Source organism: Lutjanus erythropterus, chromosome 5 (genome assembly GCF_056507025.1).
Source record: "Lutjanus erythropterus isolate fLutEry1 chromosome 5, fLutEry1.hap2, whole genome shotgun sequence".
NCBI classification, from domain to species: domain Eukaryota; kingdom Metazoa; phylum Chordata; class Actinopteri; order Lutjaniformes; family Lutjanidae; genus Lutjanus; species Lutjanus erythropterus.
The window spans coordinates 8,883,613-8,908,812 of record NC_139321.1 but is presented as its reverse complement, the minus strand read 5'-3'; the positions used below and the strand labels follow the sequence as shown (position 1 = coordinate 8,908,812).

At 41.9% G+C, this 25,200-nt stretch overlaps 1 protein-coding gene across 1 annotated transcript in view; it reads right to left on the bottom strand.

Moving 5' to 3' along the window:
• Positions 1–559: 559 nt before the first annotated feature.
• efnb1 (ephrin-B1) overlaps positions 560–25,200 on the bottom strand; it is an 81,371-nt gene continuing 56,730 nt past the window's right edge. Inside the window, exons 3-5 of the mRNA XM_084718692.1 lie at positions 17,989–18,081; positions 8,245–8,361; positions 560–4,669 (exon numbers count right to left, since the gene is read on the bottom strand). Of these exons, the coding sequence (XP_084574818.1) occupies positions 4,275–4,669; positions 8,245–8,361; positions 17,989–18,081 (605 nt within the window). The 3' untranslated portion in view covers positions 560–4,274. The remainder of the gene's footprint in view (positions 4,670–8,244; positions 8,362–17,988; positions 18,082–25,200) is intronic.

Below are 25,200 nucleotides of genomic sequence, written 5' to 3'. Positions count from 1 at the left end.
GGCTCTTAATCACAACATAAATACTAAACCCATTCATCCATCATTTTTTTCTTTCCCTTTTCCCCCAAAATGAGATGTATTTGGTGTATCAGAATAATTTCTGATATAAAACTAAACATCATGAAAGTGTCTAAGGAGAGCATTGAGTTTAACTTTCCCATACATGTAGGCACTCTGTTACAGCACTAATTTTCTGGTTTAAAACAAACTAAGAGTAAACTGTTTGTGTTCCATTATAAATCATTAATGTTTTGGGAGATACAGCCTTGTAAGTCCAAACAGAAAACGATTTCTTAAGATTAGAGGGTTTTAGCTGCATTTAATCTGTTCCAAAAAAAAAATAAAAATAAAACCCATCTACAAAATTGATAGGATTTTAATATTGTACATTTACGTTGTCTGTCATATTCATGCATGAAACTTGTCCCACTTATGATTTTTTTCTGTTTGGAATGCAAAAACAAAACCACTCAGAACATAGACCTTATAATTCCAAGAGGATGTTTTGTAAAGCTAGAAGGAAAAACAAAGAAAGAAATCAACATCACTCCAAAACGAGTTCCATGGGAAAAATTTTATTTATCAATATGCGGTAGTTTCCAAACTGGTGGAACGTTATTTCCATTGTAGCTGGTGCCAATAGGTTACGCTGAGAAGCGGCGAAAAGAGTGAATGGCAAAAAAAAAAAAAAAAAAAAAGAACAAAACTTGACAGTTATGATTCAAACAAAGGGAAACAAATTCAACAGGTTTTGCTTACACATGCACATTGAAAAATAATACTGTGGCTTTGAACAATAGCAGAAATCAACCTACAGTGAGGCTCAGACCGTGAGCGACCAACATCCTTGTGCTAAATCAGGAAAGGAGGGAGAGAGCAACTTTAAAACAAAGGACCGCCTGGGAGATAATGAGTGGTGTAAACCGGATGATTTATTGGCGAGCGCAGAGCGGTCACACTCTCATACGTAGCCTCCTTTCCCCCCCCCCTCTTTCGCTCCGTCTCTCTCCATCCGGCCCAACAGACTTATTAAAACTGAGAAAAAGATTAATCTTTCTGGACCAGAATGTTTTTTGTTACATCTTATAATGGAGTGGAGGGTGTAGGTAACTCAAAGGCAGTGAAATAACACAGTCTTCATATGCAGAGTTTAAGTGCTGTCTCCAACAGGGAAAAGGGGGCCTTATCATTCATAGTTTCAATGACCTATCCATTTCAAAGCTGCTCGCTCGCTCAGTGACAAAGCTTCAGTCCTGCACAGCTTCTGAGCAACTAGAATCCTGTTGAATGGCGATGTAAAAACTCTGAACCCCATTTTTTTAACACATGTGGTAACAAAGACTTTTTTTTTTTTGACAATACTGGACGCTGCGGAAAAGACAGCTCATGTGTCCGTTGCAATATTCAGTTGAACTCTAAAAGAAAATAAAATAAAAACATATTGCAAACAGAGACAAAAAATGCAAGGATTCATACAAAACACACTTTAAAAAGACAGCTATTTACAAACATCCTCCATTACAAAAATCTAATCTTAAATTTTTTTTTTATGAGCAGTGTTCAGGTGAAATTACATCTTAAATTGGGCTCTATCCATATATTTACATTTCTCTCTCTTTTTAATCTTTTTTTTCTCCCCCCCCCAAAAAAAAATCTGAATAACATTAAGTGGTCACTAGAATGAATAAAAATGAGATATGGTTTGTGGTAATTTGGTAATGACTCCCTTGGCTGGTGTAGGTGAATGGATGCGCACCGATCCGAAACAAAAACATTTGATGTAGATGTGTTTCACAGAGGGCCACTGAGGGCTGCATGCTGAGTTAAAACACAGGACCACAAAAGCACGAGCAGCTGTTTAGGCTGTTAACTCTGAGGTTAACGACACGCAAAAGCCACTGGAGTCTTCCACGAGTCTTCAGGCTGGACTGCCTTTTAACTCAGCAGTGTGTATCCGTGGATGGCAATAGTATGTGGCAGCGGATGATAGGTGTCTCCGCCGGTGAATAAACATAACTGGCAGTCTGACCGTTTGACTGGAGATAAACCTGGACCCGTCAGTCTCGGTGTGTCTACGTGCCTGTGTGTGCGCACATGTGCGTCGAACGTCAGCCCGTCTCTGCGCGCTGAGGAATAGCTGTCCTTATCTGCTCCCCTCTCTTCTCACACATCATTAACTGGGACTGCGGCGCTCCGTACTTTGGCAGCCACACTGTTTTGGAGCACCTAGTTCCAGTCCCAAAACAAGTCTGTTCAGCTGCTACACCACAAACACACGCACATACACACAACGCAGGGGGGAAAAACTGCAAATATAAGCACAAATCACACACAGGAGCACCCACATGTGCACGCAGACAGATTCAAACACCTCGACACCCTCCCCTTCCCTTCTCCTACACCTAAAAGCGAGCGTCGGCGTGCACACGTGCACACATCCAGCTGCAGTAAATCCTGTCTCGGTGCCGCTGCCCTGGGCTGTGTGATAGCTGAGCTGCAGTGTCCTCGCTGGCTGAACACCTTGACTGTGGAATATTCTGCACAGCATTTTTATTCACAGCACAACTGGTGAGAGGATGGAAAAATTAATGCTAAACTACCTCCACCTCCCCCCCCATCTCAACCCCACCTCACCCCGGCTCATCCCCCATCCACGCCGCCATCTTCCTCTCAGGTTAAAGCCAAGTCACAGGAACATTTTCTCCTTTATCCGCCGCTCTCGCGCTCTCTCCTCCCCGGCTGGTGAGTGTGGGCACGGAGATGGCACATAGATTAGTCACACGCTGGCGACGCCACTGACTGTGCACTCCACTGACTCATCTACAGATGGCAGCCAATTGGCATTCGACAATACTGTATCCCAATGTTCAGAAGTGGCTCGCCATCCAACTTATATATAGGGCATCCTACCTATGTAGGCCAGCCAATCAGCGCCGGCCGCCCAAACCTACGCCCACCTTGCCCGGGCAGCAGGCACCAAACTAACTGTTTGATGCTTACACTGTAGCACCAGAAGCTAGAACAAACAAATATCAACCTGCCTGCTGTCTTAAAAAAACCATCTCCCCGACCGAAAGCTCATCAGACACACAAAACCTTCAATCGGTGCCAACTGGAGCGCTGGAAGGGGTTTTGTAAGATCTCAGGCTTGTCTGTCTGTTGGCGCGTCAGTCTGTCTGTCGATACAGTAACTCTGCGTACGTCTGCCCAGATACAAGACTGGCCTGGACATGCCCAAACACACACACACACTCACACACAGGACACACCCTCAAATACACACAAGTAGGTCATAAATACCAGAGTTAATGGTAAAGCTCATATCAGACCAGTGGAGAAGGGAGTTTTCTCAGGGACACACACACACACACCTCGATATCAACAGTCCAGGTCAAGGTAGGAAAAACGTGAGCGATGGATGACATGGGTGGTGAGAAGGTGGAGTAATAATGATGATCTATTCAACTCTATACATTGTGCACTTGTAGGAAAAGTCTAACAAAATACAACTGCTTTGTGAACTGAATCAGGGTTCGAGGAAATCCTCCATCAAAAATAGTAAGTAAGGCAAACATCAGAGGTGCGAAGGGAGAGGAACACATTATTTCACACACTGTGTCTGATACCTGAGCTATCTGGAGAGTTTCCCGGCCCGGCACAGAGCCCTGACTAACACGCACGCACGCGCACGCACACACACACACACACACACACACACACACGTTTTTATGCTAGCACACACACAAACTGCAGGCTGAGTGGCGTCCGGGGCCTGTGTCTGCCTGTTCCTGCCTGGCTGGTGTGCTAGGATGGTGCGTTTAATTGGGTGTAGCACAGACTGTACTTCAGGGAACTGAGATAAGTTATATCCTGCCCGTTAAAAAGGGGGACAGTGGACCAGGAAGTTCCATCTGCGGGCTCGCTCCAGCCCCGCCTCCTCCCCCTGTCGGGGAGCACAGCGGGGTGGAGTGTAGAAGGTTGGAGGTGAGGTGAGGTGAGGGGAGAAGGAGGAGGGGGGAGGAGGAGGGGGGGGTGGGATTGTCAGACAACCCAAAACAAACAGAATAAACCTCTCTCGTCGGTCAGCTCACAACCCCGCTGGTTACTTGTCAGTGCCTGTCTCTCCAGATTTGTGCAGCAGGTGGTAGAAATAACACGGGCTTGAAGAGGCATCAAGTCCCCAAAATGCAAAGGAAAGCGTTCTTCCCCAGAACGTAAATCAAGCGCTCCTCTCATTCCCTCTCCAGGCTGTGTCGCAGGCTGTGCGGAGCGTGTCAGACTTTGTAGTAGATGTTGGCGGGACTCTGCGGGGGCATCTCCTGGACAATGTAGACGGGGTGGCCATAGTCGCCGCTCACCTTCTCATAGTGAGGGCAGTAGTTGTTCTCTGTCCGCAGCGGAATGATGATGTCACTGGGCTCCGTGCCAGCCGTGCCCCCGGGCAGCTTGGGATTGGACAGTGTGCTGAGCGACAGCGCCGAGGGGCGTGGCTGCGAGTGGGCGTTTTTCCTGGCGCGCTTGCGCATCTTGATGAGCAGGATGACGAGGAGGAGGATGAGCAGGAGGAAGATGATGCAGCCGGCCCCGATGGCGGAGAACACGGCCACTTTGGAGCCGAGGATGCCGTCCGAGTTTCCCGAGGAACCGGACTGGTCCTGGTTCATGGTGTCTAGACAGAGAAAAGAGAGAGGGATTAGTTCAGGGAAACTCAACTTGATTTGCCCAGGGGCCACTTTTGCAGAATGACTGGAGGCCAGGGGGCATTTAATAAACAAATATGAATAATATTTATCAGAAAAAAGGAATAAACATTAAAAGAACCATGACCCATACTTCTTTGAAATTCTTCATTCCCAAATTAAATGACTCTCTAAATTAACTGGCATGAGGATTGACATTTGGTGATATGAATGACAGATAAATCAGATATTTTTCTGCATTTAATAACTGCAGCTGCATTTTAGTTGTGCTTTTTTTATTTTCATTTGAAATAGTTTATCTAACATTAAACAGAGCTGGAACCTTTTCTATCATGCAATCACTGAAATGTTGGATGTATCATAAACATAAAGCATAAACATAAACTGCTCCACACAGGGACAAAATAAATAGCATTTAAGTTCTTTTAGTGTTTGTAGGACTGATACGCAACTTCCCAAGCAACAGCCAAGGGACATTATTGAACATTTACTAATTGGTATAAACAAACAAAAAACTTCCCAGAGTGAATCAGTTTATTTTCATTCTGAATTGGAAAGTGGTTGGAGGGCCAGATTTGGCCTCCAGGCCTTAAGTTTAGCATTACTGCTCGTAGGGACTGTACAAGACCTATTAGGGAAGAAGTCAGAGAAAGTGGACTGTATTTTAGTTTTATTTTTGCTGAAGGGAGAGCAGTATAACTTTTTGGAACGCAAAGAAGGTTTTTTTTTTAGCCAATATTTACCTTTACATTTCTGAGATTTACAATATAGAAAGAGGTCAACTAGGTATATCAAAAGATGGCTTACATCTGTTCCATAAAGGCCATATGTAAAGGATCTGCCGTGGGGTAAAAAAATAGAGCTGCGCAAGCCCTTCGCCACAGAGCTGTTGCCTGTTCCCTTTTAACTCATTTGGTGTCTATAAAAAGTCTGGATCTGCTCAAGGTTTCTAAGTGTTAAAAGGAAGTTTTTTTGTTGCCACTGTTGCCTTAGTGCTCGCTCCTGGTGGGAACTACTGGGTCTCTGTAAATAAAATTATAGAGTCTAGACGTGCTCTATATAAAAAAGTGTCTTGAGATAGTTTCTGTTATGATTTGCCACTATACGAAGAAAAATTTACTTGACTATGTAAAGAAAAAAAATCTGCAATAATTATATTATTTCGAGGTTTTTAGGGGGGGGTTTGCAGTTTTTTTTTAACTTAGGGGTAAGGGGCTCCAAAAAAATAGAAGGTCCTTTTTAGCATGACCACTTTACAAACTACATTTATAAATAGTTTAGAATTTGGTTATTAATTAGGTTGTAAACATGTTTAAAAAGGGAGCCTTATTGTAAAGTGTAAAAGAGCGCATGCTAAAAAAAGGGTAAAAAATATTGTAATAATATATATAATAGCCTTGGTGTGTACATCTGGCAATCAGTTTGACCCCAAAGGAAACTTTATGACTATGACGATATGCTGGCGGTGGTTAAATGCTGGTAAATATGCAATGAAGCTGAAAGATATGAAAGCTGCTGATGAAGACGATAATGTAATCTAAGTAAGCGATGAGATCTGAGGTTGGAATTGGGGTTCTGACACTACAGATAAATGCGAGCTCAGTATTTGGCAAGCAACAGGTCGGTGTTGTCCTTTTTATCTCGTGTGTTGTAACAGCTTCTTGGCGATTTATTAAATTGTTACAACCTAATTAATAACCTAACTACAAATCATTTATAGTCTTATTGTAAAGTAGTGCCATTTTTTGCTAAATAAAAAATAAGGTCTGGTCCCCATTCCAAACTCAAATCATTTTCATACAGTCCCTTAGAGACTGGCGAGCAATCAGAGGAGTAATAACATTTACAGTAAGCCTGCCATGTCATGTGCAGATCTTACTGTTCTGTGCCTAAATCAACTGTGATCACATCCCCGTTTGTTGTTTGCTCAACATGACTAACAGCCCCATTGATGTAATCTAATCGAATTAGCTCAATCAAAATAGCCTCCTAATGAAATCTGGAGTCATCACTCAACACAACAAAGATCCCTGCTCAGATAAGATCGAGCCGGGGCAACTTGTATGATATGTTGAGGCCACATTTGTATGGCAAAGGCTGAGTGAGATATGAAGAAAAATGAAGAGGGGGGGGGGGCATATCTGAACATCTGATTTTATTTTATCCTTTTGTCTACAGGGCTCAGAGCAGGGGGGAGCAAGGGGGGGTGGAGGCTGTTACTGGATGAGAGGGAGAATGACTGGCTCCTCCAGTGACTGAAATCTGAGAAGAACCAAATCTGTTTTCCATGTATGCATGCAGCTGCTGCCAAAGAGCAGCACTCACCTCCTCCCACCACCAGCACCACCACCACCTCTTTACTGTCCATGACCCCCCTCCACCCCCCCAGGCACACACAAAAGCCTCATACCTCCGGAGACTGCCATCCCCTCTAATGACTGTGTCTCCGCACTCGGCTGACCACTCTGCACTTAACCATTTATTGAGGAGGGGTTATCTGCGCCTTACGCCTTATCGCCAGCAAGTGACATCACTGAGAGCTACCGATTCCAGCCTTATCGGTGAAATCAGAGGCGCGAGGAATTTCGTACATTCTGGAGAGAGCCGTAGAGAGGGGCTGTCAGAAATTTCATTCCCGAAATATCAGCCCCTCAAAGCGCACTGACACATCCTTCATTCCTCCCTCCACTTCTTCTTCACTTGACATAATCACTGATCTAACAATGCTAGACAGGTAAATGCCCGGGTACAGGGGAAAAGTGACATTAGAAAATCTTTTTATAGCGCAACTAATGTCAAATAAGCAATTATTAAATGAAGACGGCTTATCACATCGGGACAGGCAGAACAGTCTGTACTCGTAGGAAGTTTGTGCCTTACTGGACTAAGTTGTGGAGTAAGTCAAAAAGTTGAGAAGTGGTCCCCCCTGTGCAGAGCAGCTATGAAAAAGGTGCTGGTGAGAACAGGAAATAAGGAGGGCCCAGAGCAGCCAGGGAGGCTCGAGTGACTTCTTCAATTATCTCCGCTTTTAATCTTCATTTATTTGCAATTCTAATGAGTTTTTAAAAAAGATATATAATAAAGAAGTTTGTCTTTGAGTCTCCTTGGGTGCGGCACACCCTTTGTGTACTCTGTGAATCAGCAAAGTGATTCAGGGTGAGCTGCATTTGTTTTGGGTGCGGTTTCTTATTGTTTTATTGCAAGCTGCACTTTAGTGAGTGTTATTTTATTCTGTACAACATTGGTTTTACACCTTTTTTAACATGTTGACCCCCCAGAAATCAAAGGAATGCCTGTGGCATGAAAAAGGCATGTGAGAGAATACTTACAAAGAGAGACTCTGACTCTGATTTTTATTTTCTCTTTTCAGGCTAATTGTGATTAATTATTAGAGGAACCCTCGGGGCTGTGAATATTCTTTTTTTTACATTTCAGAAACCTTTATTTTGCTAAAATATTTGCACTCTAGGAACGAGAAAGTGCTCTGTGAAGAGTGTGGGCTGCAGCTTTTTGGGGTATAATGTCGCTCTGTCAATCTACTCACCAGGGTTTCCTGGCATCTCGGGTCTATTGTGACCCTGGTCAGGCGGACTGGGACTGGACTCCGGTATGGCGTTGTCTTCTGGAGTCTCCGGCGCCGCGGGGTTCGCCGCGTTCGGGACTGTGGGAAACAAAAAAACACAGAAGCTCAGCCTTGGCAAGCTGCATGCACTGAATTACAATGACTCGTTCCTCTTCTTCATCGGCGAGGATTATTTTTTATTATCTTTTTGATATGTCTTTTTATACAGAGAGAAGGTTATCTTTGCATGTGTTGAAAGCGTCTCAGAAGTGAAGATGAAAGCACAAAAAGAGGAAGGACAAGTTAGCAAACGTCTGTGAAACACGCCAGTATCCCTGTCCTGTCGTAAAATATGAGCTCACATCTACATCAGCAGCTCCTTCAGCAAACACTCAGACAGGCATTTCCAACACTGACACATTCATGAGAGTGTAGGACACAAACGCACACACAAACACACACACATGCGCGTGCACACACGTAAACCCACACCTAGAATATTCTTACAATACACTTAGGCATGGCAGAATGAGGGTAAAGTAGTTATATATTAACTTTTTATTGTTTTACATTATTCATCACGTTAAAAGGCCATAATATGCCTTATTTATTGCTCTGGCTTGGCTGTGCCTGAAAGAGGCACACGTCTGAAGAGGAGCGAGCAGGAGGACAGGAAGGGAAGAGGGGGGAGACGAGGAGAAGTGGAGAGGAGGGGGGGGTGCGCGAGGTCTGATGGGAACGCAAAGGAAACAGACAGTTTATCTGTCTGTCTGTTGTGATTTCAGCACACGCACTTTGAAGTCTTTGTGCGGTAAACACCGGTGGGTCCACAGCGTGGCTTTTACGAGGGCAGGGCCGGCAGACAGAAGACAGTTATAAACTATTACCGAAGCCGCTCCGATGGATTCCACAGTACACTATCAGATGCATCGCCTCCATCAGGACCTTATCTGCATCTGCCCCAAGGCCTGCTCAGGGGGTGTGTGAGAGAAATAGAGAGGAGGGCGTGTGAGGAGGCAATTTACATTCGAGCCCCTCGTTGCAAGTCTGTGTGGCGTGTGTGGCTGTGCATGTGTGTGTGTTCGTGCATGTGAGCGAAAAGGACCTAATAGTCTGGTGGTCTATTTTCTATTTCCACCCAAGTTTGGCCGACACTCTGGGAGGGAAACGATTCGGGTGTCTGGAAGATATGACTGATAGAAAAGAGAGAAGAAAAGGGGAGGACGTTTGGAAAGAGGAAAGACAAAGAGGGACATAAATTCATGGCCAACATTTTTTAAACATTTTCTAGAGGGCATTTGGCGAACATAACCACTAGGAGTGTAATGATCTATCCATCTGAATCGATGTATCGATTCAGTGATCAACGATCCAGCATCATCGATGCAAAGTGAAAACATTGATCCATATCTTTAAGATGCGCTTTTATTTTGAAATCCCCATGACATGTCTGTGTCACTGTTTCTGTCCAAGTGTACATCCTTCCTAAATATTCAAACAGTGCTAGCACCAGGCAGAAGATGGCACGCAGCAAAAAAAAGAAGACTATGAGAATATTTACTCCCCTCTCAGGTATAAATCAGCAGTTTGGAAACAGATGAAGATAAAATACTCATGAAACACGACAGACCTGGCCGGGGCATCCAGTCTGCTAGCTTGTTGCTCTCACTACAGCAGCATTAGCTGCTCATTTCAACAATGTCAGGCTGAAAAAATGCGCATGCAGGCTGAATCTCAACTGTGGTTTTCTGTCAGGGGATGAAGTGACTTAGACCAGGAGTGAGTAAGAAAAAGTACAATTCCAAAAAAGTTGGGTGTTAAACACAAATAAATGCAATGATCTGCAAATACTTTTCAACTTGTATTCAACTGAATGCAATACAAAGACACAGATATAGATATTTAATGTTAAAACTGTTAAACTTGTTGGTGCTTTGTAAATACACTCATTCTAAATTTGATGCAAGGCGAGGTTCACCACTTTGTGGAAAGCTGTGTGGGCAAACAGTCCAATGGTTTAAAAACAACTTTTCTTAACACAGAAATGCAAGGAATTTAAGGATGGCTAACAGTCACTTCTGCGAAGGCCCCATTAATGTTGAAAGGTACATGTGGAGTTTTGGAGCAACATGTGATGCCGTCCAGATGATGTCTTTTTCAGAGACGTCCCTGCCTATTTCAGCAAGACGATGCCAAGACACATTCTGCACATGTTCCAACAGCGTGGCTTCACAGTAAAAGGCTGCAGGTACTAGACTGGCCTGCCTGCAGTCCAGACCTGTCTCCCAATGAAAATGTGTGGTGCATTATAAAGTTGACTCAAAGTCATATATCATGCGAGAACGGGAAAGAACTTCACATTCAAGACTTCAACAATTAGTGTCCTCAGTTCCCAAATGCTGACTGAGTGTTGCTAAAAGAAAAGATGATGTATCACAGGGATAAATCTGCAACTTTTTTGGAACATGCTGAAGGCAAGTGTATATTTACAAACAAAACAAACAATAAAGTTAACCATCTTGAAGATTGTATATCTTGTCTTTGTACTATATCTAAATGAATACAGGGAAAAAAGTTTTTGCAAATTTCTGTTTTACTTACATTTTGCACAATGTCCCAACTGTTTTGGAATTGGGGTTTGCATAAATAACAAATGCATTTTGAGCTGTGAGTAGAGGAAAAGTCCTCTAGTCGCTAGGCTAATTTATGCAATTTAAATTGCCATAGGCTTAAGCTAATAATGTTGACTAGCAAAACAGCACTTGACCTGTTACAATTATTTACAATAATTTCTGTGGGTTTTTTCTTCAACGGCCAAAAGCAGAAAAAAGTGGCAGCTTCTTCTGTAACTTATTGTGTTAAACAGGCAGATGATCACAGGCCTCTGAATTGAATCGAGCAGAAATCGTACTGTGACAGACTTTGCAATATCAACAAATATCTTATTGTCGTCCCAAGAATCGAGATCGTATCATGATGAAACTTGTGATTTACATCCCTAATAAGCACACTTATTAAAATTGATCCGGCCTCCGCCTTCTATCTTCTCCGTGTCCAGACCGCCGCATTGCTTCATGCTGATTGCAGCAGTGGTGAACCTCGCCGTGAGCTGTTGTGCACCGTCAATAATTGATGAGAAAAGACAGGAGTGAGAAGTGGGAACATTCAACTATGGCAGAGGATATGAGAGGACACAGTGATCTGATTCACTCGGCGCGTATAGCCCCAACACTGTGTGTCACTGAGCATGTGCAGGGAGCGTTCTAATGTTCTGACCCATTTTTCTGTGTGTACTGCTGACATTTCCCTTAGCTATGCAGACAGCAACTACCTCAGAACTGCCAACCCGCCAGAAGGAGGGAGAAGGCGGGGGGAGGAGGAGGAGGAGTGAGAGTGAGGGAGACAATGATCGAGCGACAGAAGAGAGAGACGGGTATGTTGGGAAAAAAGACGAGGGGGGGAGAGATGCGTGCGAGGCGGTGAGTCAACATATTTCTAATGAGCACGGTGACATGATGTGGTGGAAGAGAAAGAGAGACTAGAACAGCGATGGATGTATAAAATATGGGCTCCCCGTATTTCCCCTTCAATCAATTCTCACTTCCTTTTTTTTACTCCAGATTTTATAAAGACAAAAGACGGAACATGAGGCACTTAAAGTACAATTAGATATCGACGTGTCAGGACGCGTAATTTCCCACAAACAGATGATTCAACATGATTATGCCCGGGCGTGTCTCCACAAAAAAAGAGATGTTACAGTAAAAAAATGCGCACAAATTGCACACTGGGATGAGTCACCGAAATATAGTCCACAGAGCAAAGGGCAAAGGAGTACGAGTGGACATATGGGGAGATCTTGGGGACTTGGCCACAGGAATCGTTGGCATTCAGCGGCAGAGGAAATGTGGCTTAAACACAATAGCATCTGGGGTCAGAGCCAAGCAGAGCCGGGCAGGTTTTTTTGTTTGTTGAAACAACATCGAGCGTGGGCGCAGACGGTAGAGAGTCTAGGGCTGCAAATAATGATGATTTTCATTCTTGTTTTCAATTAACTGATTCTCTTTTTTTTCCCCCCTTTATAAAATGTCAGAAAATAATGGAAAATGTCCATCACAATTTTCAAGAGCCCAAGGTGACATCTTCAAATTACTTGTTTTGTCTGACCAACAAAATATATTCAATTTGTGATTAAATAAAACAGAGAAAAGAAACAAAAGTGCCATGTTGCAGAAGATAGAGCCTGCAAATATTTAGAATTTTTTGCTTGATAAATAATATGAATGTAGATTTGATAACCAAAACTGCTGTCAAAGAATTATCTGTTAACCCTTTCGTACCATTTCATCCTGCAAATTACAATTCCTGAACTCTGAATATCAACCAATACTAGTGCATTAAAAATACTGTGATTACTATCATTATTGTATAGTCTGGCTCAGATTAAACACTTTGTAAAACATGAACAAATGTATACAGAGAGTGACTACCATGCTGAGGGGTTAAGGTTAATACATTATGTGGTATTGGATCTGTGTATAGACAAATGTACTCAGCAATATCAATACCTGCATAACAGTCAATAATAACAACCAATAATGTTCATAATCAAAATTGTTGTCAGTGAATTGTCTGTCAACTCTTTAGTGGACTAATCAATGGATCTACTTAGGTCAGATCATCACAATTAATTTTCTTAATTAAACTGTTAATCAACAAATCTATAAGTCAGTCAAAAATATGACTTTTTAAAGGCAGCCGGTTGTGTTGCGTTCATGGTCACTACAGCTGAAATGATTATTTGGTGCTTTTCTTTGTCAGACATCGTGGCATGATAAACTTGAATAAATAAATATTTTTGAGACTGACTGCATCAAATGTTGGTCAGAAAACAGTGGTGGAGGAAGCATTAAGATCTTCATTTAACCAAAAGTACAATACCACACTGTTAAAATACCCCACCGCGAGTAAAAACCCTGCATTCATCTTTTAGCCTATAAAATGTCAGAAAATAATGAAAAATGCCCATCACAGCTTTCAAGAGCCCAGTGTGACATCTTCAAATAACTTTTGTCTGACTAACGGTCCTCAAGACAAATATATTCAATTTGCGATTAAGTTAAGCAGAAAAAAAAGCAGCAAACTGTCATGTTTCTGAAGCTGGAACCAGCAAATGTTAAGAATGTTCTGCTTGATAAGTAACTAAAACATATAATCTATCATCAAAATGGATTTTCTGTCAACCTTTTAGTGGATTCATCAACGTATTTATTTTTTAAAGGCAGCTGAAATTATTAATCGCTGCTTTTGCCATACATGATGTTAAACTTAATATCTTTGAGAGTAGGGCTGGACATTTACTCAAAATATTATTTAAATCACTATATGGCCAAGTGCAATATCTAAATAGCAGAAACTGCAGTTTTTGATGAAGATAAAATGTGTGACAAGACAAAACACATTAAAATGAAATGCTGTAGTTCTGCAGACACGTCCTGAGTTACAAATCTTGAATGAAAATGTGAATAAAAATTGTGAGAAATATCATTCTGATCTTCAATCATATCCTTGGGCACAGATCCCAGGGAGCACAGAGGGGACCCCAACAAATTATTTAAAAAGAAATTATGTAAGTGAAAACATATATTTAATGGAAGCCACGCCCACTTTTAAGATAATTCACACACTTTTTGAAGGTTTTTCAAGTGCTGTAGTACTGAGCAAGTCAATACATGTTGTGTATGGCTGTGGTTAACTCTTTTAGTTAATTACGTCACTGAGTAAATTACATGTAAGCCAGTTGTGCCTGCAGATCGAAGCAAAATCAATCAAAATCAACATTCTTAGCCATGGTGTTACTAAAGTTTTTACTTTGAAAAAAATACAGCCCAGCTGTAAAACACCTGCTTTTAGGATGGAGTTTGGTTTGTCGGTCTGTCCACTTGAAAGACCCCCAGGGAGCAGAGGGTATTTTAACGTTAATAATTTACATAAACCGACCTGGTCTGCCTTCTAATGACGAACCTCGTACAGTAACATAGAGGTGGGGCTTAAACCGACCTGTTTTCTGCTTCTCTCTGCTTGTAATTTGTTGAGCTTGTTAAGTACAGTCTGCAATCAAAATAGAGACAGAGGTTCTGCTTCACTTCGCTTTCACCGCCGTCTCCCCCTTAGTTGTAATGAGATCTGTGCCCTTGATCATACTGCAGTCATAATACTGGTCAAAATAATCGCAGTATAATTTTTTTTTTTACCATATCCTGCAGCCCTCTCTTGCATGATTGGAGGAAGCATTAAGATCCTTTACTTAGGCAAAAGTAGCGAGACCAAACTGTAAAAATGCTTAATTACAAGTAATAGTCCTGCATTGACAATGTTACATATATATCTGCATCTCACACTGGGCATTTTAGTATTTTCTGACGTTACAGACAAAACAATTCATTGATTAATCAATACAATAATCTGCAGGTTAATGAAGAATGAAAAGAATCGTTCATTGCTGACATAAAGGGGAAAATAGGGAAGAAAGAGCTAGAAATTGCACACGGCGGCGAAAATCAAAGTTTCTGTCGACGCTCTGATTTCTCACGGCCCTTCCTCTAATAGCTACTGGGTTGAATGGGCACATTATGCATCAAAAATTCCACTCACAGAAATAGATTTAAAAGTAGTAGCAGCTGGGCCAACAGCATCTTTTCTAACAAGGTTTTTAGGGCACACTGATTGTGAGTGACAGCTCGCTTCGGACCGTTTTGGGAAATGAGCGCATGGCTCTGGCGAAGTTGAGGAACAGCCGGCAGCCACAGAGACAGAAACAGACTCGATGTGAGAGGAACTTTCCTAGAACTTTCCTCGAATAAGACATTTCCTTTCAACTTCCATTAATGTGAGTACAGGGATTTGTCTTTTCCTCCCAGTTAATAGTTTATTGTAAAAGCCTGTGTTGCCTGCACTCATGCAACAGTGTTGTCATTTGGTGATGGTGTTGCAAGCCGGGGTTGTCGGATGCTCAAATTGACCTACATGGAGAGATAATGCAATGCCTGTCTGTTTCAGAGATGGCTGTGGGTATTTTTCACTGTATCTGCTGAATTTGTTCCGACTCAGACCTTGCTAGCATCAGCAGCTTGTTAGCTTCTATTCTCCCACCGACTGCCAGGATACACTGCTGTCATCCCGCTAGCCACCATTCAGATATCTGCACATATCTGCACTACACAAATCTGCAGACACACACACACACACACACACACACACACACACACACACACACACACACAAATACACTCTGCAGATTTCTCAGCAAGTCTCGGTTTATTTTTGACATGTTGAGATCCAGCTTTTAAGCTGGAATCAGATCATCGTGGCGGGCAGATGTTCCTCTCAGATGGTGGTTAGTGTCTGTTTCGGTCAAAACAACCACACTGAGGATGGGGGGAATGTTTACAGAGTAACACATCTGTGTACTGTATCCTGTCAAATTCAGGATATGAATGTCCGCATACTGAGTAAAACTGCGTCTAAAAGTGAAAAGTATGATTCAAACCAAATGTTGTGTCCAAGGATATCTAAACAAAGCTCGCTTGTTTACTTCCAGCATTTTTAGATGACTTAACCCGACCGTGCACTTACAGAGCAATTTCAAACACATTTTCATTGTGTGATTCCTGTATAAGAATCAGGTCGAGACACAGCTGAGGAGCATCAGAAACCTTTTTGCAATTTGGAGTGGAGTCATTCCTCACGGTCATTTCCTATTTGGTTGTTATTTCTGGGTGATCTCACTATTTACACAACCTGTTTATGTATATAAAAAGATTTATTCAAAACTACTGTATATGACTAACAGAGCTGGGTAAAAAACTGCATCACAGTTTATGTAATTTAAAGCATGATATCAATATATACCATTATTTTTATTGGAAATTCCCTTAAGAAAGTTATCATAGACGAAGTAACCACATGGGAATGTTCTCTCATGACTGATATCTAACTAAATACCTCACAAATCAAGGCACTTCATCACAGTGAAGCAAAAAAAAATCCTGTAAATCCAGTCCTGCAGTCCATAAAACAGTCCTGCTTATTGATTTGCAACCATGCCTGTAATGGTTTAATACAAACAGAGATATTAAAGCAATGGCTGCATTAGTATGATACATTACAAAGTCTTTGACGCCAGACAAATCCCTCATCTTACTGTGTTTATCGCCATATCACTCAAACTCAAAGACTAAGCAAATAACTTGCTGTAAATAAATGATATTTAAAACTGGACTGTTATCTTTATTTGCCATCCTGAGCTCTTCATCTGAGTTACATTTAAGACCACGTTTTTTTTTGGTACCGATGTTTTTTTAACACGCCTGTGTAGCATTTAGAAACAGTATAAAAACAATAATAAACTGTTTACATGATGCTATATTAACCTATAATGGAGTTATAGCTTTTATGAGGACATTTTAAGTGCTTATTAATGTTTATGTGAACAACTCCTCCTTTGAAGCATTTGTAAGTGGTTTTTAAAACAGATGAACTGATGAAAGATTGACAATATACATATAAAACATGCCCTTATGTTCTGTATAAATGGAAATACTAACTAAAATATACTTTTTACAAACTATGTTACAATTACAATTTAATTAAGTCCTTTTCACAATATGTTCATTGTATTTATTCAGTTTATTCTAGAAATAGATCTTCTTTACACTCTGTAAAAAAGAAAAGAAGAGAACTTCATTAATGAAGTTCATGAGATGTGGCTGAAAGCCCTGTAAGAACTACAGTAAGTGAACTTTGAGTTTCATTCCAAGGTTTTAACTCTTTGACGCATTCATGCAGTTTTCAACCTGCCTGCGAATGATTTGAGCATGTGTAGTAACAGTTAATAAAATGTTTTATGACCTGCTGCAGGCGTTTGTTTAGGCGTGTAATCATGTTCCATTAAATATGATTGTAGCTTTGTTACTGTGTGCTGTCAGTCATTCATTAACTATTCACAAACCAGTTGGGGATGGTTTGTAGAAGAAGTTTTAATTGTTTACTGTAACTATCAACTACATTCAACATGTTTAGAAAGTGATTTCTAAACTGCTTATCAAAGCTACACGGTGAAGTGTTACCAATTAATTTTTCTTTTAAATTAAGCAGCAAAAGATGACACTATTTTTCCTTTATTGTAAAATGAAGCACTGCATTCTAACTGTGTGCATTTACTATATTTTTTAAATGGTTGTTAAATATTAAGAAGAATATTTTTCTCTTTCAGTGCATGGTACATCAGATGCAAATGTTCTCCATTGTTATGCACTGCATCAACAAAACTTTTCAAAAGTGGAAAACAAAACGTATTTAGTTAATTTTTGATGACATTTTGTGTGGAATCGTTATATTGGACAGTGGAACCTTCCCTAACCCTAAAATGATTGGACGATACAGACATGTGATCAAGGTGTGACACTATAAAGAGTCAATAAAAGTCCCAGGTAAGGTCACTAAAGACGTCACATAAAAATAAAAAAAACATTAACAGAGGTGTCCAATCCATTTCATGACACAACTTTACAATCCTGCAGACCAGGTCCTGTTGGAGGCTGGTGGAGGGACAAAGTCACGCTAGGCACACATGGCGATAAATGAAAATGTCACACCAAAGTGAAACATGGCTTGAAGGCAGCACTGCTGTATTGTGTTCTACATGTGAGGTGAGCGTACATTTACCTTGCCCGACTTTCATGATGACTTTCATGGCTCGGCTCTTGCACACGCCTCCCTCCCGGTTCTCCAGACCCTCGAGTGTACCGTTGGAGGTTGCTGTTGTGGGGGGGGGGGGGGGGGGGGGGGGGATGAGGAGGAGGAGGAGGAGGAGGAAGGGGTGAAGGACAAGAAGAGGGAGGATGAGATGGAGGGTAAATAGAAGAAAAGCAGGAGAAAGAGGTGGAGGAGGAGAGAAGATGACACACTGGTTAATGAGCACGTCCATAACGCACAGAACTAATCAATATTTACGACAAGCACTGATTAGCTGTTCCAGTGATTAGCCGTTCTCACCCTCAATCAACCGCCGGCTCCTCTCAACGGTATCTCTCATTAACACAATAAAGTGAAGTCAAATGAATGGAACAACATTAGAGCCTACTGAGGGAGGGTGGGCGCTGAGGTGGAGAGAAGGAACATGGTCAGACCTGTGTGTGTGTGTGTGTGTGTGTGTGTGTGTTTTGTGTCTGTGCATAGTTGAACAGTGAGACATGCCAGTGAGAGTTCCAGCTGCTTGCCAAGTCCTCGAGCAGCTTACTCCCTCTGAGCCACATGTGTCATTACTTGCTGGTAGTGCTGAGAGCTAAATGCCTCCCTTAATGTTTGTGCATGAATGTGTGTGTCCATTTATATATTTGAGCCTGTGTGTGTGTGTGTGTGTGTGTGTGTGTCAGCCTCTCTCCATTTGTTTTAAAACAGGGGTGTCAAACTGGTGGCCCGGTGGCCATTTCTGGCCCCTTTCTCCGGGCTGCGAAATGATGTCCAAAATAAAATGTCATCCCGCCTGCAAAATCATTTTATTTAATTATTTTTTGTGTTGTTTCGTGCCAATTTAAACTAGGGTTGTAATAATAACCACGTTATCACAATATTGCACTCGCTGTTACTAATATAACTGTGCAGGGGTGAGCTCATTACTGTCATGACTAATTCTATTTAAATAAATAAGTGACATTATTCCAGTTATGCAACAAAGCTCAAATTTTCACTGCATACTCTGTCCATAAAAGCACAGACAAAACCTGACAAATGCTCAGCTATTCATTTCCATCAGGGGTATTAGAGACCAACTCGAAGTGACAGAAGAGCTGCTTAGTTTGTGTCAATGCACATCTAACTAATGTATATTAACATGTACACAAAGTTCTTTTTACATTTTTTTATTAAAGCTACTAGAAGGTATTTTCATATCTTCTTTATTTTGGAGGTGCCTATGGACAAAAGTGGTAGTGTTGACAGCGTAATAACCCCAAAATATGACTAGAAAAAAATTAAATTAAAATGAAATTACCTAAATAAAAAGCTTGTCCTACTTTTTTTTAACTGGCTAGCATACTACTTACTGTAACTTTACCTGGCAAAATGTGAACACAGGCTTGTTTCACCTAATTCTAAGGAGAATCGGACCAGGCATTAAGAACAACTACATAGAAATAGCCGATCATCTCACACATTGTCTTATTTGCTTATTTAGGTCGTATAGAGGCATCTGTATTAAATTGGGACTGTTTCATACTCCATTAAAAACTATTGATAGTAGCTTTAAGTACGACAAAATCACATTAAAAATGGAAAAAGAAAGTCAGTTGTCAGAAATATTGCACTGTCTTGCAGTACTTGAACGTTGCAGTGCCCCCCCCCCCCCCCCCCCCCCGTGAGATGAAAATACCATCAGTGGCCCTGAGCCAATTTGAGTTTGAGACCCCTGCTTTAAAGTGTGCGTTCTGCTCCGGCTCGAGCGAGGAGCTCATGGTCGAGGGTTGTTTATTCAATGTCACATTCACTTCAGACGTTGTGACACAATTGGCTGTCTATTTTAGGGCCCATGATAATGACCTAGGGAGACAGAGTGTGACTCTGACCTTAACACTGAGCGGCTAAGCACAAGGCAGTGTGTGTGTGTGTGTGTGTGTGTGTATACGTGTGTGTGGGCGTGCGCCTGTGTGGGCGCACGCGATGGCAGCTCTAATTTTGGAATTCCCCAAATGATCTGCATCTCCGCTTAGTCTGCTGTTTCAACTTACTCCCTTCCTCTGAAATGCTTTTGTTTCCCTTCCTGCGTTATCCGTCTTGGTCTCTCCCTCGTACTCTCTCTCTGTTTTTTCGCTCACCTCATTTAGTTTTTTTTTTTATCTGCGCTATCTGACTCTCCCCCTCCCCTTCCCTCCCTCTTAACTCAATGACCATCTCCCTGGGTGATTGCTTCAGATGGCACCCTCATTATGATGAGATAGTCTTGGAGAGGGTGCTTATCTAATGATGACACAAAGAGAGGCAGACTCAGCTACAGATGGGTGGGGGTAGGATGGGTGGGCCCCAAACAATGCACTACAAATAGCAAAATACGTACCCTAGCTGGCATGATGTATCAATGTTTCTACATGAATTTGCCTGTTATGAACAGTGTTGAAATCTCGCTTCGCAGCCATGGAAAAGCTCCTCTCGCTGATTCATGCCTTGTCATTCCTAAGTATTATTAATGTTGACATTCTGGTGCCCTGTGGGAGTTCAGCTTTGTACTCGGGCGAAATTGAAGAAAACTAAATAATGAATTGCACTAATAATATGTTACATTATCAGATCAAACCAGGGCTCTAAATTACAAGGAGAACCACAACATTTTGTTAGTGTGGCCGGAGTACGTGATAATTTGCAAGAATGATTGCGATAACATTATGTCAGGAGCCGTAGACTCAACACGACTGAGTGAACCGGACACTGAAATACGCACGCAGGGGCCAGCGGAGACGAGGAACAAAAAGATTTGAAATTTACGTGGGACATTAATGTGAATGAACACTCAAGGCTAAGTGAGTCTTATGATTTATGTAAAGCCTGTGCAGGGAGCATGTCTCTTCTAAAAGGGAACATTCAAAGACAGTGAGGTGAACAGGCCTGTTTCCAGTCTTAAAGGCACACACCGTCTGAATGGGCCAGACGCTGCCACGAGTGCTAACCTCATCCTGCCATTTTCCACCCAATTTCTCCTCTTCTTTCAATTTCTAAATTTCCAGGGCAAGGTTATACAAAAATGAGCTCTTTGAAGATCGAGCTCAAAGGCGCTCGAATAATCTGACTAAGAGTGAGCGTCATGCTATGAATTTTATATCCACTCAGGGAGAGCAAATCTTCTCAGTGTTAACTTACTTCTGTCATCTAAATTAACAATTCCTTCAGGCTGGCTGAACGGGCTCCTGCATCACTGATGTGCCATGATGATAAGTTGGCCCTCTGAGGCTTCTTGTTTAGGAGAACAACCGAGAGCGAGCTGGATTTATAAAGAGATGAGCGCTTTATATGTTGTTTGTATTCAGGCCATTTAAAACGTCAAATAATTCAGGGCCTTTACTGTACCGCTGGAAATTCATAATCCGATTAACCGTATCCAATTTTAACCACATTTCCTTATGTGAATCCATCTTTTAAGTACTATTCAAGATGGAAATCTATAACACTCTTAGAAACAAGGGTTCCAGATAGGTTCTCTCTGAAGGGCTGAGGTTCTACCAAAGAACCAATGGTCTATAATCAAGGGTTCTTTGTAAAACTATCAGTGCCATTAAGAACCTTTTTTTCATCCTTGGAAAAAAAGAGCTTTCCAAGTCTTGTTGAAATCCTTAAAGAAGACGTTCATCAAGGGTTCTTTGTACCATAATATAAAAGAGTTCTGGGTGGGTTCTAGACTAAACCCTTGAACTATAAAAGGATTCTCAGTAGACCTCCCTGGGTGGGTTCTAGATGAAACCCTTGGCAAAACTAAAATGCTTCCAGTAGAACCCCCTGAGTGGATTCTTGTTAGCACCCACACAAGATGAAAAAAATCTGGATTCTGGGTGGAACCACTGCTCCGTGGGATGTTTTTTCTTCAGAAATTCTCATAGGGGGTGATGATTTTGCGGTACAACCCCTTACTTTGGGTTTAAAGTAGAACTGTCTGAATGGGTTCTAATTCCTACCAGGAATCAAAAAGTGTTCTCCTGCAAGGACAAGCCAAAGAACCCTTTATGGTTCCATTTAGCACCTTTATTTGTAAGAGTGTGCAGAAACAACTGTTGAGTGCATTAAATAATGTGCAGTGGAAAATAATCACCGCACACTCCTGTGTTTGTCGTTCTAACCCTTGGCTGATATCAGAGTATTTACATCTGTCATGTCACGAGTTCGCTCACAAAAAAAGATGATTGCCAGCCGTGTTTCTCAAACTCCCTAACCCTACTCCACAACAAGGACACACTGCCAGCTTTTTTTAATCTGAAAGCCTCTCATTCACTCTATCTCCTCTTTTCCTCCCTCTCCCTCTCGTTTCATCCCTGCGTACTGACGTTAATCCAAATCTGGATTTCCAGATATTAAAAGGCCGGCGGTCATGGCGTGTTTTGGAAAGAGGAAACTGGGGAATTGGGTCTTCCTGTGCGTCTCGACGGAGATAAAAACACAAGGGGATAAAGCAATGACGGGGCGAAGAACAAAGAAACTCCCATTCTGCTGCTAATGATTTAGTGGAACAAACCGGTTCAACGCTAGCGGTCCACAGTACCCGAAGAACTGGTCATTGCATGAAGGAATGTTGCTTTTTTTAATAAAGCGGTCGGCTCCAAAGCTCGGGTTTTTTTTGTGTGATTTAAGGCCCTCTTTGTGGGTGTGGATCATTGGCCACAGAGTGACTAGTGGGAGAACAAAAGATCTACAGCTGCTGAAGTCATAAGAGAAACCAGGTGCCAAATGTTGATGTTGGGAAATGTCTACAGTACAAATGTATCAGCCAAGAGAAAGCCTTACAGGGGAAAGAGCTGGCCTGCAACAAAGGCTCCTGTCCCAATGCTCCACACATAGCACTACTGCTAGCACATTACTGTTTTTTTCAATTGCTAACACACATCGGTCAGAACCCAAGTCACACTGTCAAAACCCTTCAACAGTCATCGAGACAGAAGTCTACGTGGACCCGACTGTGAATAATTTCTCATTGCTTTCACACAAAATGCATTCAATGACCACATTTCCCAAAATCCATGAACTCCTTTCTTGTTCAAACTCCACCAGCTAGAAAAACACTATATATTTGCAGCACATTATTCAAATGGTAATCAGACTTTTCAGATGAATTAATTATTGTAAAAATACATTTTTTGTTTCAACTTAAAAAAGAATTGACTGAATTTGAAAATACAAGTTATTTGTTAGCTGATTCAAAGCAAGCTGACTTTTCTATATATTAATTCAGTACTTTAGAAAACGCGTTAAACAGGATTAAGATAATACGTGGAACAAATAACTATTCAGTCATACTTAAGACCATTACAAACAAATCTGTACAGCAGCTCTAGGATCGAAAGCACAGGTAGAAAAAGCAAGTGATTAAAAAAGTGTGCGATGAATAAAAACAAATTAAATAAAAACAGAATAAAATATTAAAAAATACAAATACACACACACTACCATGCTGGTGCCTAAACCAGACAAAATGATAGCCAGCTACATTAAAAGAGCAGATTTTTCCATTGCTGAGGCAAATTAGGACTTGAAATTGAAAAGTACATTAACAGTTGAAGTATACTTAAATTTATCAAAACACTTAACAAATTCACATATTACATAAAACCTGACCCAAATACAAATACATAACACTAAATAACTGTTAAGAGTGACGCAAAAGAAACCATTAAACTCCACATTTCAACCATGTTTATGGTCGCTACTAGCTAATGAAAGGCAACCTGCTTTCAGAGCCATGTAGAGAGAGTGGTGCGATAATGTACACCAGAGGGCAACTATTTAAGCTGACAGTTCAAGCGTGTGACTGGATTCCTGTTGGTGAAAAATCATTCAAACTACCAAGATAAGGGTTCAAAATTTTCTGTAACGCCCCCTGTTGTTGGTGTTTTTTAGGTCAGTGTGTTACAAGTGATGGCGTCTGCTTCCTGAGTGAGAACTGTTGCCTGTGTTTTGGTCAGACAAGCTTGTTCTGAGACATGTGTGGCCTGGATGGGTTCTGGACTGCTTGGCCAAGATCCATGTTGGTGATGCAGACTATATGAAGAGTTGTGTGTAATTGCACACGCTAGAATATGCACGCAGGCAACACAGATTTCACAAGGACATGGAGGTGGAAGGCCCGCTCCCCGAGGTGCACCGAGGAGGAGAGTGGGAGATGTGTGAGGAGATGCATTGCTGACTGGACGAGACGACACTAGCTGAGGCTACAGTGCGATGCGGTGGTCTATATTTATTCTCAGGTCTGCTAAATGAGGTCACTCAGGTGGTCCTGCTGAATACATTCCCCATCTCCATCATGAATCATCTGCTGCTTATTATTCCTGTCCAGCCCAGGGGGGCTTGCTTTCATACGGCGCGATGGGGTGTGTGTGTGTGCATGTGTGTGTGTGTGTGTGCATGCTCTGCGGTGTCTATACGTGCGCGTGCGAGCTCCCGCGCGCGACATCTGCCCAAAGCACCGAACGAGGGGACGGATACAGCCCATGTGACAGACAGAGAGCAGGTTGTTTAATGAGAAAGTGGATGAGAGGTGACATTCATTGGCTACCTTTCACACACCGCCCCCCCTTTTTTTTTCTCCACCGCATTCAGACTTCCACTTAGACGAGCCGAGCAGGGTAGTCACAGTAACCAGCAAGCAATAATGTCTACATTTTCCAACAAAAAAAAAAAAAAAGAAAGAAAAAACTAAATACATAAACAGGCACCAGCATGATCTGATCAGTCACACTTAGCATCAAGGACAGCAACACACGCAGAGCTGTTTCATCCATCTGAGGCAAAGCAGGGAGCTAAACACAGCCGTCGTGTCAGGTACGTGTGTGTGTGTGTGTGTCTGTCTGTGTGTGTGTGTGTGTCAAACAGAGCGTCACAACAAAAATGGCCATTTCTCATACCTGCGATATTCCTATCTCACTTTTTGTTTACATTAGCGGACCAGAGTCGAAGTGGCGAGAAGGAAAGGAGAGCCTATTTGCACAAAATATTTCACTCCTGAATGAGCACAGAGAGGGTTAGATTAGGTTTATGGGCCTGATTCCAGAGATAACCCTCCCCAGCAGATCTGGCATGCATGCAAGCACACACGTGCACACACACACACACACACACACACACACACACACACACACATATATATATACACACACCCACACAAACATACAGAGCGAGGTTGGCAGA